General features: G+C 37.7%; 1 protein-coding gene across 1 annotated transcript in view; it reads left to right on the top strand.

Moving 5' to 3' along the window:
* Positions 1-11389, top strand: part of LOC125692345 (cytochrome c oxidase assembly protein COX18, mitochondrial) — a 36397-nt gene extending 25008 nt beyond the window's left edge. The window contains exons 6-7 of the mRNA XM_048942736.1: positions 1846-1981; positions 11301-11389. Of these exons, the coding sequence (XP_048798693.1) occupies positions 1846-1981; positions 11301-11323 (159 nt within the window). The 3' untranslated portion in view covers positions 11324-11389. The remainder of the gene's footprint in view (positions 1-1845; positions 1982-11300) is intronic.
* The last annotated feature ends 1892 nt before the right edge of the window (positions 11390-13281 follow it).

Raw genomic sequence — 13281 nt, 5'->3', positions numbered from 1 at the left:
TCTTGATAAAGCAAGTGATGGTCCAGTTAATGAGGTTCACTCAGAAACAGGTATGTTCACATATCTGTTAAACAGCCTCTTTAAATACAATGGGACTACACACACTCGGGTGACCATTGACATTGTGGAATGTGTATTCTGCAATTACTGATTGTCTTTCAAGTGTTGCACTCATGTTTGCTGGATTTTTATGTAAGGGAAGGGCTTCCTGCCAGGTTCTCCAAGTTAATAGCTGTACTTAGACTCCAGACCTGTCTCCATTCAGCAGCTGTTGTTACAGCAGGACTCTGCTCTTTGTTCATTCACATCCTCACATGGCCAGTTGTGGAAAAGTGAGTAATTATTGACCTTCACGTGATAAAGTTTATAGAGGCTTTGTTTTCTGGAGGAGGTAGAGGAAAGTGAGTTAATATGACACACAAACTCAGGGTCCAAATATCAAACTGCTCAATTGCATAAAAGATCAGTTCTTAGAAGGCTTTTGCATATCTTTGCATTTCCCAATACTTTATTACTCTTTTGTGCTAAGGGTAACTTGTATCTCCTCTTCAGCTGAATGGTTTTATTTATTTGTGTGTAAAAAATATTATTATTACTATGCACGCATAGTTGTGTGTGTATGGTCTTTGTCCAAGTTAGTGTGAAAGCAGATGCATTTCTGGTTCATTCAGAGCTGTAACAAAATACTGTTAATCAGCAGATTTTAATTAAAGAGTCTCAGCTTCTAATTAAGTAAGGAGGGCTCAATTACCACAGTAGATCAGTAGATTCTGTGAGGCTCTAAGTGCTGTCTGTCCGTTGATTTTCTTGGCAAATGACAAAAATCTTGGAAAATTGTATTCTGTATTTTTAATAAAAGTTGATGTTGGGAATAGAATAAAACTAGTCAAAAACTTTGTTTTGAGCCTGCTGGGGTATCCCTGACACTTACACCCTCTGAAAATTGGAGAGTCTTGGGCACATCCTCCAGCATTATGCAATGCAGGTGACTGTGTCCTCTTTCCTAGGAAATGCCTACAGTTCTAACAGCACCCAGCTGACTGCAGAGACTGCTGTAACAGTATTTTGATAGTCTGTAAAATGTGGCCACATCAACATTTTTATGTAGAGCAGTGTTGTGCACTTAAAGTGAGTCTCTGTATTATTTCTGCCTCTGTGCTGTGCTTCACAGGTTAGCTTTTGTGTGTACTAGCTGTCCTTCTGAGGAAACTCAACACTTTGTGTGCACCAAAAGCACTCTGGTATCTTATGAGAGTTTGAGTCGGTGGCTGGGTTGCAAATCCAGGTTCCTACAACAGCTGCTGAATGGACATGGACCAGCAGAAGGGACTCAACATTTTAGTTGTCAGCATTGCACCCTGAAGTGCTTCTTAGCTTATGTGAAGGACCAAATGGTGTATGCATGTTGTTGCTGTGTACCTCTACCCTTTGGCTCTTTGCAGTTTTCACCTCCCTTCTCAAGTGAAACCTCTCCTTACTCTCTTTCCCTGCCCTTCATTTCATTCTGGCAGTCACCCCAGCTGAATCCTTTATCTGCCAAAGCACCAATGCAAGCCTGTTTTTCATTCGTATCCTCCCTTTATCCTGCTTGCAGTGATAACAGTGTCAATGTTTTCACACAAGTGAGTTGAATGTGGCATGGTCTGGAGCCCTAAGGCAATAACAGCATCTGCTGTAGGTAAGAAAGCAGCAGGATACCCAAACTATATGAAAACACCAGGAAGTTGCTAATGTAAATTTGGTTGTTCCTGGGCTGACAGGGCCGAGCATAAATGTTGCGTAAAGTTCAAGAAAATGAAGGACATATCCTGGCCTCCACTTTTACATTCATGTCCTGTGTTTCAGAGTTTCAAATGGGAGAGTCTCAGCAAGAGAGAAGTTCATGCCATCAGTTTGCAAACCCCATCCCTGAACACTACAGAAGAGCTTTGGGAAGAGAGTATCTACATAGGAGCAACTTTTCTCCTGGCTTGCCTCCCTGGTGAGTATCAGTGACCCCTTAATTCAGGTACAGGTAAGAATGCTGCTTTCTATGCATTTCCTTTCAGTGTGGGATATCTGTGTATGGAGTTTCTGATGAAATGAAGGCATTGGTCTTGATTCTGAGAAGAGGCAGCGAGTAATTGCTAGTCTGCTTGCAAGAACTGTATTCCTCTAAAAGCAATTCCCTGTGAATGTGAGAGAAAACTTCCACGCACTAACTAGTCAAAGCAGTGCTCAGTGGCTGCCTTGCCAATGTGCTTAGCTTTGTGCTTGTGGCAAGTACACCAAGCATTCTCTGTGCTTTGTTAACCCACATTTCTGTGATTTCTGTGTGAGAAGAGCACTGTGTGGCTCTTCTCTTTGCCAAAAGCAGCAGCTGGTACAGCACATGGTGCCAGACACCAAAACGCTTTGAATCCTGTCCCACAGGTAACATGCTCATGTAGAACTTAGAAAGATTGCCGATACTTGGTTGTAAGAAAGCAGCAAATGTAGCAATTGGTCACGGTCATTTTCTTCCCCTAATGCTGTCAAAGTTCAGGTAAACAAGAGAACTCTGGCACTGAGGTTAAGAGTCTGTGGACTAGAAGCTAAGAAAGCAAAGCTTATTCTTGTACTTCTTCCTCTATTTATTTTGTTATTGATCATTTTAACTCACATCTTAGAGTTTACATCACATTTTAAGCTTTTCATGGTGGACGTCACCTTCCACGGTGTTTGTGTACTTCTTTTACTGTGGAGTTTCTCTGACCTTTGCTAAACTTCTAAGGCAGATGCTAGAATATGAACAACAATTCAAGTTGTTCTTCTGTGCTGAGATAAACTCCAAAATTTATTGTAGGTGATGGCATGCGTGTGAGCTATTATGTACTATATATCAGTTTAGATGCAGAAATGATTTTGGAACTGAGTCATGTAAAAGCAGGTAAAATTAAATAACTGTATGCTATCACAAGAAAAAGAAGCCCTTTCCACATTTCCAGATATTATTTGAATGTTGTGCTTGTGCATCATGAACCACATATATAGAAATGTCCTCAAGGAAGCGTAGTATATCTTTTTATAAATCAGTTTAAAGTAAGAGGTGCATAGAGGTGCAATATTTTGAGATTTTTACTGCTTAGCATTTGTTGGACTTCACTGAGAGTTAAGAAGAGCTGAGTCTAGTCATAATTTATTGTGTTTAAGAGAAAAATAAAGATTATCATGTTTGACAAAAGGTGTTCATTTGTCCTATTTACATTAAAAAAGGCAAAATTAGGCAACCTCTTAGGCATGGTGCCTCTTTGAGACAGATTGTATCCGTAGATTCATCGTGGTTATTAACAGAGAAATGTGTTTGGAATTAAAGCAGAGAGCAATTTGAGAATTTTAAATGAAGAGGTTGAGATTTGAGTCTAGTGGTTCTAGAAAAATAAGGATGGTGTGAAATTGCTGCTAAACCTTTGGTGTGGGTAGAAGGTGTTAATGCATACTGAAGAGTATAGTTCTTCTCTATAACTGTAGGTTTGTTGGAATAAAATCCATGGCCGAAAGACTGCAAAATTTCACGTTTATATCTGAACGTGGTATTTTTAAAAAGAAGTTTCCTGCAGTGATGTGTAGTTGTCCCTAAAGGGAAAGGAAAGAAATGTGAAAAATGTTCAGCATGTCAGATTGATAGGTTAATGATGTGTGCATTTTGAATATAAATTTCTGCAAATGTATTATTGAACAAGAAACAACAAAGGTGTGGGTTTGTGAGAAGTAACCTAACTGCATATACTTACAGCTCGGAGACCTTCACTCTGTAGCTTCCTGTTGTGTGACCTTCAGCAGTCAATTCACTAAGTTCAACAGTCACTCTGTTTTGGGATTTCTGCTTTCCTTCTTTTCCTTTCTCTGTCCTACTTAGCTTGTAAAGTTTCCTAACTAGGGACTTGTCTGCACCTATGCTTTGCTTTGACCACATAACACATATTAAATGTAAAATGTAATGGTTCAATGTGGGATTTCAATACAGCTTGGTTAATAGCTTGAAATATTCCATGTTTCCGGATATTAACACTTCTGCTATGTACTTCCAGATGTATAATCCTAACAGGTTTAGTCAAACAGTGAATAAAAGATTTTGCTTGATAGGAGCTCACAAATCACCAGTTCTGCATTGTTCCTGTCCCACTTTGCTGTGATCTCATATACAGTTCTCAGAAATAAAGGCAGTTCAAGGTTCCTAACTTGCAGGTCACAGTGTAGTATGAAATGTTGTCTTGCAGAAAAGTATATGCACCATGACACAGTAGTTGTGTGCATATAGTCAGCATTTCCTTTGGAATATTTCTTGAAGTATCTAACATGCAGTTCATATTCCTGCAAAAGAAGGGATAAATAAGCTGATGACTTCTAAGTGGAAACTACGTAGTCCAGTTCACATGAGACATGTGTGTAATATTTCTGTTATTGCTTTCTAATATAAGTCTTCAAATTGGCTGCATGTGTTCAGTCATTTCAACCTTCCAGTTATTTGGTTCTATCCGATGCTTAAGCTTTCCTCGTAACCCATTGGGGTAACTGTTCAAATGAATGAAAAGACCAGTAAATTGTTTTTTACATTTGCTATTAAAACAGCAGTATCAAAGGCCTGATTCTGATGCCATGAAAGCTCTGTGTAGCAAGTGTAAGTAAAGACACTTAAAGGATTCAGCTGTGCAAATTTCATTCATGTGATTCTTCAGACTATGAGGCCAGCCATAAGGGAAGTTTTTCCATTTAGTGTCATAGGAGTCCACTGAACACTGGCAACCAAATATAGCTCTAAAGAATTGGTGGCTTTTTTGTTTGTTTGTTTTTTAAGTACAAAGGACAGCTTTGTTCTAAGGAATTTAATCAGGGGACTTCATTAATGTTGTATGCAGCATGAATTTGCCTCCTGAAACATACAGCTGTCGCTCTAGATTGGCTTATCTGTATGATTGCAAAATTATTTATAATGTGTAGATGTACCTACCTTAATTTTGCCATGAAAGGTAATGGGAGACAAAAGAATGAAGTTTGGGTTTAATGCCAATGAGTTTTGTTCACTGGACTGAAGCAGGCAGTTGGACTTGCATCGTTCAAATCACTGCTAACATGATTCTTCCCTTTTCTGTCACATTTCTTATGGATATAGTTGAGACAGATTACACCCCAGGTTTAGTCAAGATTATAATATTTTCTGTACTAATAAGATAGCATTTACAATTAATTCTTGGGTTCTGCTCATCCACACTTGTATGAGGTGCTTTTTTGAAAGCACTCAAGGTCCAAACGGTAAGTTGGCTTTTTCTCATGACTGAAGATTAAGCTTCATCCATAAATTTACCCAGAGTAACAGATCTCACAGTAGAAATAGAAGAATACTGCCACAGTAATTTCAGTTTAGTCTTACTAAAGATTGAGACAGAAATGAGACTTGAAACAATTATATACCAACTATTTATGCCAGAAGTAGAACATCTCTCATTCGCTCCTATAAATTATTTCCCTGGCCTATAAAACTATGGGAAGTATCTGGTGAATTGTCAGTGAGATCACACCTTCCTGTAAAGATTATTTGCATATATTTAATGATTTTCTGATTGTTGTGACAATAAAACAGTAAGTTCATGCAAGCAGGCCTAGAGTCTCGTCATCATGTGTTTAGTCTGTACTGCCTTTCCTCCAGAAAAAAGAATGTTGTCTTCCAGATTTGGATATGATTTGATGCGTATACTGTTACAATACTCTTGTACACTTTAGTGCCTACAAGACTCTAAAAGAAGCACCAAATGGTCTGATTCAAATCATGTAAGAATAATTGCACCAGAATTCTTGTAGCTTGTGGTCATCTTAATGGTGGATAATCAACTGATAGTGTTCCCCCTGAGAAGTGTAAAGAAATGCTTTACCAAAACTCATCTTTAAGCTTCCTCAGGTTTGTAAAGCAATACCTTTGACTTCAGTATGCCCCAGACAGCAAATGGGAGAGAACAAGCGAAGCTATTTGAAGCATACTGCTGCACAGTCTTTTGACACCAAGCCCTTTTTTTGGCCATAACCGTGAACAGGCTTCCATGCTTGTCAGTGCTGATGGCTCACTGAAGCATTTTGATCTGTGGGCAAATTTGCACTCGCATGAACTTCCTGTTGCTGCCTAGTTAAGCCATGAAACATTGTTACTGTCTCTGATGAGATATTTTCCAACAATTCCTCAACCTCTTCAAATCTTCTAGTGAATAAAACATGTTTTGGTGCAGTTTTTCATTTCAAAAAAGTAAGGGGGAGAGGGGGAGGAACTGGTAATAAAAATCTGATTTGGCAGTTATTTTTGCTGTAGTGGCTAGAACCTGTTTTTGTCTTGAAAATCCATGTAGATGTCAATGTGAGGTTTTGCCCTTATTCAGATTTTGTGTGAGTGTTCCAGGTACAGGTTGTTGGTGTTTTTGTTATTTTTTAAACAGAAGTATAGTATTCACTGGAGACAATATGAAATTGGTATAAAGCTTCCTTAGCTTCTTATAGATTTATCCTGTTCCCAAACTCTCTCAAGATATTTTGGCAAAAGTTCAGTATTATATTATTGCCACTCTGTCCTCATTCTGTTTGACTGGAGGTTTGCTGAGAATTACAGCATGTGTTAAATGGTGAACTTCTGCATCTACGCAGTGACTGAGGCTGTCAATCTGGCGTGTCGTAAAAGAAACCTAAGCGACTCTGGTTACATAAAAATTCCCTTCTCAGTATAACCAACACCAGTTTTGCTCGCACTGTACTATTTAAGGAAAAGGAAGAGGTGATCTTTTTGTTTAATAGACTACATGATAAATTTGTGCTTATTCAGGACCTGAAGAGGGAATGCAACTTAACAATAGGCATGTATTAGCCAAAAGCAGTTAAACAAAAAACAACACACACAAAAATACACAAAAAAGAACCCCACACCTAACTGATTTGCAAAGTTCAGTGCTTAAATTACAAAATTAAAGATGTCTCTATTTTCTTTATCCTTGTGTGTACTTCTGTTATCAAACAATGTTAAACAACCACAAACTGATTTACTTTTGGTAGATCTGCCTCAGTGCACCAGATAAATTTATGTTCTGAGGGTCTTAGATTATAGTGAATGAAGTTGGAATGAACATGAGTAGTAGTTCAGGAATTTAGAGAACAGAAAGTATGGTGTCTGACTTGGCTATTATTTTTCTGTGGGCCGTTCAGAGGATACTTAGGACAGGAATACTCTAGGAAGATTGATACCTGTGTAGCACACAGGTAATACGTGTTGGAGGGCATGCTTGCTTCAAAGGAAGAGGTATCACATATGCTCGTGTTAAAAAGGTTATCTAAAGTGTCCTCCTTCCTGTCCCTGATCCATTTGTGTATTCAGTTTGTGTTGTGTAAAATGTCCTTCCTCATGCTCTCTGACTTGCTAGAGGAGTGATAGGCTATGTTCCTGCAGCTGTAGCTAAGCCTTGACCATATGTTGTACTTTCAGTTAAATGTGTGGACTTGATAGCAGTTAAGCGTGTGATTGGATTCATACAAATCATATATGAGGTCACAGTATTTAGACCTTGATCTTGAGCATGCATGTCTTCAGTGGTATCTGTTGTTGCTGCTTTAATTTGAGTGAGGCTCAGCTGAAGACGATACAGATTGCTCTTGTTGTGGACAGAGTTCTGCTGTTCCTTTTTCTTGTCTTTTCTATCTCTGTTCAGAATCCATTAGGCTACAACATATGCCAGCATCTTTGTCAAGATGAAGAAGGACCTCTCCATCCTTATTGCTAGGCAAAGTAGTATTATGTTAGTAGTATTGTTTCCCAGCAGTGAAAGAGCTCAGGACTCAGTATAGTGTATTCCAATTCTAATACATGGATTCTGGTGTCTACTCTTCTCAAGTCTATTGGACTCATTTAAATAAAACAGGAAATGCTAACTTGCCATTCTTGATCTTGTAGTTTCCTTTATGCCATAGAGAGAAAAAAAATCTGATCACTGGGCTAAATGTTTTATTTGCTATGGGAATTTTCTTTGCTTAATGCAGTTTTTAAGACCTGTTGGTTCATTTAGAGGTCAAGGAACATTTATGCAAGAGTCTTCAATAACATTCCTTTAACTTGGCAAGTTGAAAAAGCCTTGCGCCTCTTTTGAGTATTAAAACTGCATGGATCCTTGTGACTTCCAGTGGGAAAGTTTCTTGTAAAAGCTGAAGACAGCATCATGTAAAGGCAGGGTCATGCGTTGTGAATTAGCTTCCACTGGTTTCCCCCTGCCTGCCTATTAATGAGAGTTAGCCCAAAACCCAGCACTCCACATAAACTGAAATGATATACAAAGGTAAGACTTGTCTAACATAGCTGTTAGTCCAGCTATCTTCTGATTTTCCACACATCCAGATATTCTGGAGATATCAGATGAGAGAGAGGGCACTGTATTCTATTTGTACAGCTGCTTTTCTTCACCGAAGAATGCCTAATATATTTTTTTTTTCTATGGGAAGCTCATAGTTGTCATCTGTACAAATGCTGAAAGAATTTCCTTCCTTTTAAAGCAAAAAACAAAACAAACAAACAAACAAAACAACAAACCCAACCAACCAAAAAAAAAAAAAAAAAAAGCCACTCCTGGGTAAATTCCAGGTTAAAAGCATCAGGTTAGGAAGTATTGGAACTGAATTCTTTCTTAGACTGACAGACAATTCCAGCACATATAGGAAAGTGGGTTGAGCGGAGATTTACCTGAGTTGCCTTATGTGACTCGACAATAGGAAAAGCAAATGTCACTCCACAGAATCTTTTACGTATCAGATGTTCTTCCTCATTCTTCTGTATGCAGGCACTCATATATTTTTTTGAAAAAAAATTTTTTTTTTTTATTTAATATTTTAAAGACAAGGAAAATTCAGCACACACTGCTGAGAAGCAGGAAGATTCCTAGCCTCCTCATTTGCTGCTACTTACCAGAAGGATTTCAGATGTTGGAAGCATGTTGAAAGAAATCTACTTGAAATTTTCTTTCACCTTTTTGCTTTTTCCCTTGAGACAGAATTCTGTTAGTGCTCTTGTTGTTCCATAGACTGGAACAACAGATCTTGATGGATCTTAGGCTTTCCAAATATGAATTGTGAGTTAAACAAAGAAAGAAAGAAAAAAAGCAACAGAAAAGGAAAATATTTCTCATTTTAGAATGGTATGCCTGCATAGTTTCTTTAAAAAAAAAAAAAAATATATATATATATATATATATATTATTTGACACTAGGGTTTATAGTAGTAATCCAGTTCCAATATGCAAGAATCTGTTTACACTTCTAGGCCATAGAGTAAATATCACTTGAAAATTTATCAGCTTTGCCATATCTTACCTGGACTGAAACTCAGAAAGCCAGCTCTGACGCAAGTTTCAATTTCAACTCGAAATGTAACACCCTTTGTCTGATTCTTGATGGTTAAATAAAATAAGCCTGATGGTTAAATAAAATAAGCCTGGTACTTCTCTCTCACTCAGAGGCTGCATGCCACAACTTAGTTTGCATCTGTCTAGCTTGTAGCTAAAGTCTTTTCATCAAAACTGTTCTGATAGGTTTGATTTCCTGGACCTTGCTGTGACATTTTTCAGGAGAATGGTAGTTGACGTGGGCAAAAATTGTGCTAGGGAATAAAGAAAACAAAGTGGTCACATGTTCATATTTCTGTCAGAGCCTTGACTCTATTTTATTTGTAGGTGCAGTGGAAATTATAAAGAACTGCATTTCTTCTATCTGCTTATATTGTCTCCTTCCTCAGCTAACATAACTAAACAGAATGCTCAGGCGTGAGAGCAAAGCCTGCTGGTTCCTTGTTTTGGAAGGTGATATGCAAACGGTGCACCACCAACCTCTGAGGCCACTCAAAAAAGACTGGAAATAAAAAACGTGCTCTTTGCCAAAGTTTGCAAGTGCATAGGCACCACTGTGACTAGCTCTATCAAAGAGTTTGCTTACTGTGTCTGTGCATCCTGTTGTATTCATGAATCAAAAGCCAAAATGGTGGAGTAAGAGGGAATCTGATTTTTTAATAAAAATCTAGATTTTATAAAAACCTAGATTTAAGAGATTAATTCTTGAACTTTATTGTAAGTGAGTTTCCTCAGTCCCTTGGTTTTCCTACATCTTCCTAAGAGAGTTTTTAGCCATGTGTAGTTTTGGTGATCTAGAGTAGTGAGAGTCAACCTCCTGAGTATTTAAGGTGTTAGTAGCTTAGCCATTTCCACTTCTGAAAATTGAAGCAGCAGTGATGACTGCTTAATTTTGCCTAATTGAAAAAACTGCTGGCTTCATCTTTATCCTCGTAGAATTAACTTGTGAAATAGGGAAAAATTCATGCTTATTTGAAGATGCAATCTGTGCCTCTAAGGAAAAAATGTCAGACTTGAGTAGCCACAGCCATCTGTATGCAGGAGCACAAAGTTCAAAGGCATCTGACATTTACTTCTCATCGAATCCATCTTAGTGTTTCAGTCCTCTGAGTCAGCACTAACAATTCACCAGCTTTCAGTCATTTTTCTGAAAAATCTCCGACCAACTTGCTAGGAGTGCTTCCTTTGTTACCCCTGGTACTTATGTCTGTAGTGTGCTGGTGTGGTTTTTTGGTTGGTTTTTTTTTTTTTTTTTTTTCAGACATTTATCCCAGCTATCTTCTCTTTCTGCATATCATCTAGCAGTGTACATGGTACCCTGTAGCTGTAACAGTTCTTGCTGCTAGACCTAGTGTAAATTATAATCTCATGACCAGTTGCATCTGACTGCTCAGGCAAATGAGTGTCATTCAGTTGATTGAATGTTCTAATATTCTTTTTATGCAAAGAGATGCAACCATTTTTAATAGTACTTCCTAAGAGGTGGCTAATTTTTTTTCCTTGCTGAGAAGGGCATATTTTGGCTTTAAATGAAATGTAAAAAATACCAGAGTACTAAGAGCATATTCTAGTGCCCAAACATGTTCATGTTGATAGACACTCCTTTGGCTTCCTTTGCTCTCTACCTTCTTTTGGAATTACGAAAGCATTCATTCATAGTTTGTGTTTCCAGACCTGTTGATGACTGTTTGTGATTCACGTACCTTACACACAAAAGTGACAATGTATCTTTTTCCACTGTGTTATGATAAAACCTAAGCATTTCCATTTTTAAGAAAGGTGCTGTCTTCTGCTGCAGTAATGCATTGCTGTAGGAAAGCTCTGGAGAAACTAATATTTGGTAAATTTTTTTGAAAAGCTTTACAATTTCACATACATAACTAGAATATGTGGATTGTGTGTTATTGTAATCTAAACCCACAGGCGTGGACCTCAAGCTGGTATGAAGTGGGAGAACCCTCTTTAAATCCATGCATCCTTCCTGCTCCTTCTCTGTGCAGTGCATACGTGCCAGATGGAAGAGGAGACGCTGTGGCTGGTATGCTTGAAATGCACAGAACTGTTGTAAAAGTTAGAATAGTGTGTACGTATGTTATGCTTATATTTTAGTTGTTCTCCCTCCACCTGTTCTCCATTTCCTCCCCTGTTTACACTGATCTCTATGCTGCCAATAGGGAATTTGGCAGATCTATTTGAGTATATCAAGGCAAAATCAAAAAGAATCAAAGTCATCTACTGTAAGACTTTCCAAATAAGGATGGTTTTCAAGTGGACCTACAAGTGGAAGGCATGTAGTTTATTCCAAGTCTTCCATATATTGTGTTGTCTTTCTCTAGGATGGAAAAGCTCGTCAAATCTATTGACTGCTCTAGATTGAGGCAATGTAAACGTTTGCCCACTGGACCCTCAGAGTCTTATTTTTCTTATGTATGGAAGCTTTATTCCGATTTTCAGCATGGATTTTATTCTCTGGCTTATATCCCTTCATTCTTTTGTTGCCGTCATCCTGCTAACACTTTTTCTTCCTTCTCTGATACTTCCTTCATGTTGTTTTTAAAGAAATGGTGCTCCAAAAGGATATCTAAATCCACATGTGGATTATGCAGATGGAATCTTAGTGACCTATTAAGATAAGTCCACCAAATTATCAATTTGTTGTTATTTGAGTGTAGCAGTGATTAAAATTAAATGCTGATAGAAGTGATTGAAAAATATTGTTAGAGTATTAAGCGCCTTTGTCATGGGAGGAGAGAGAATGAAAGGCATTTAACTATAGGGACCAACCACAAACAGAATATTTAATGCACAGCATGTACAGAAGTCAGTAAACTGCTGGGCTGTTCTACTTTCTGTCATCTGAAGGATTGTTATGAAATGTGTTAGTTCTTATGGAGAAAGATTCTAGCTTTTGTTGGTTGTCCTATATATGTGGTATCTTTAAGAAAATCTGTGGTTGTGATGCTGATCTGGTAGTGAATTCCTGTCTGTAAAACAAAAAAATATATATTATTTTTAATTGTACTTGGTAGGAATTCATGTTGATATTGGATGGGGCGTTTGTTTGCAAATACAGCATTATCCTGTAGAAGCTTAGCAGTGAGCGTTGACAACCAAAATACCTGCCAGCTGTCTCTCCCAGAAGATCATTTCTGTGGTTTAGCTATGAGACTTTGAACACATCTTCCATTACTGAGTTCACTTCTCAGTTCACTGTTCAGCTTAGCCAGACTTTTGCTTTGTTAGTGACTGAGAATTCCATGCACTAGAAACACGCTGTGATATCAAACATTTATCATAAATCACCTTTTACTAATTTCCAAACCATTTGTTGGATGCTGTGGATGGTTTATCTGTTTATATAACGTGTGTTGAGTAAAACGGGCAAGCTTCTTTCATTTATACCAAGATAAATCCAGAGCAAGTAAAATAAAATTACAGTGTAGCTCCACTGAGTTTGTGTTTAGCAGGCTTCCCCTAGATGTAAGCCAATGAAATCAGTAGCAGTTGGGTGTGTTGCTGTTGTTCATTTTAACTTTCCTGTTGTACGGAGGGGATGCTCGCTATCCTGAACTTTGAGGTAAAGTTGTTTCTGCAAAAGGTAAATTACAATTTCAGGTTTTTTTTTTTTCATTCCCAGAACAATGTTTATAATGATGTTTGGTTTTAAGCTTTTTCATAGTCAGTGCTTTTTTTCCAACGACTTTGAAATGTCTTCTCAGATCTATTTTTGAAACACTTACCTGCTAAACAAGATATAAAATTTCTAATTGACTCAAGCATTTCACTCTCTAGGATAAACAAATTTTAAAAAATCAAATAATATTGTTATTGTTTTTTCCAAGTTTTTCATATTGTTGGTGCATTAAAAAATGCAGTTGTCATAAGCCTTTCAATTTTATGCTCA

This window comes from Lagopus muta, chromosome 4, assembly GCF_023343835.1.
Source record: "Lagopus muta isolate bLagMut1 chromosome 4, bLagMut1 primary, whole genome shotgun sequence".
NCBI classification, from domain to species: Eukaryota; Metazoa; Chordata; class Aves; order Galliformes; family Phasianidae; genus Lagopus; species Lagopus muta.
Note: the sequence above shows the minus strand (reverse complement) of the source record. Positions and strands in the feature narration are given on the sequence as shown.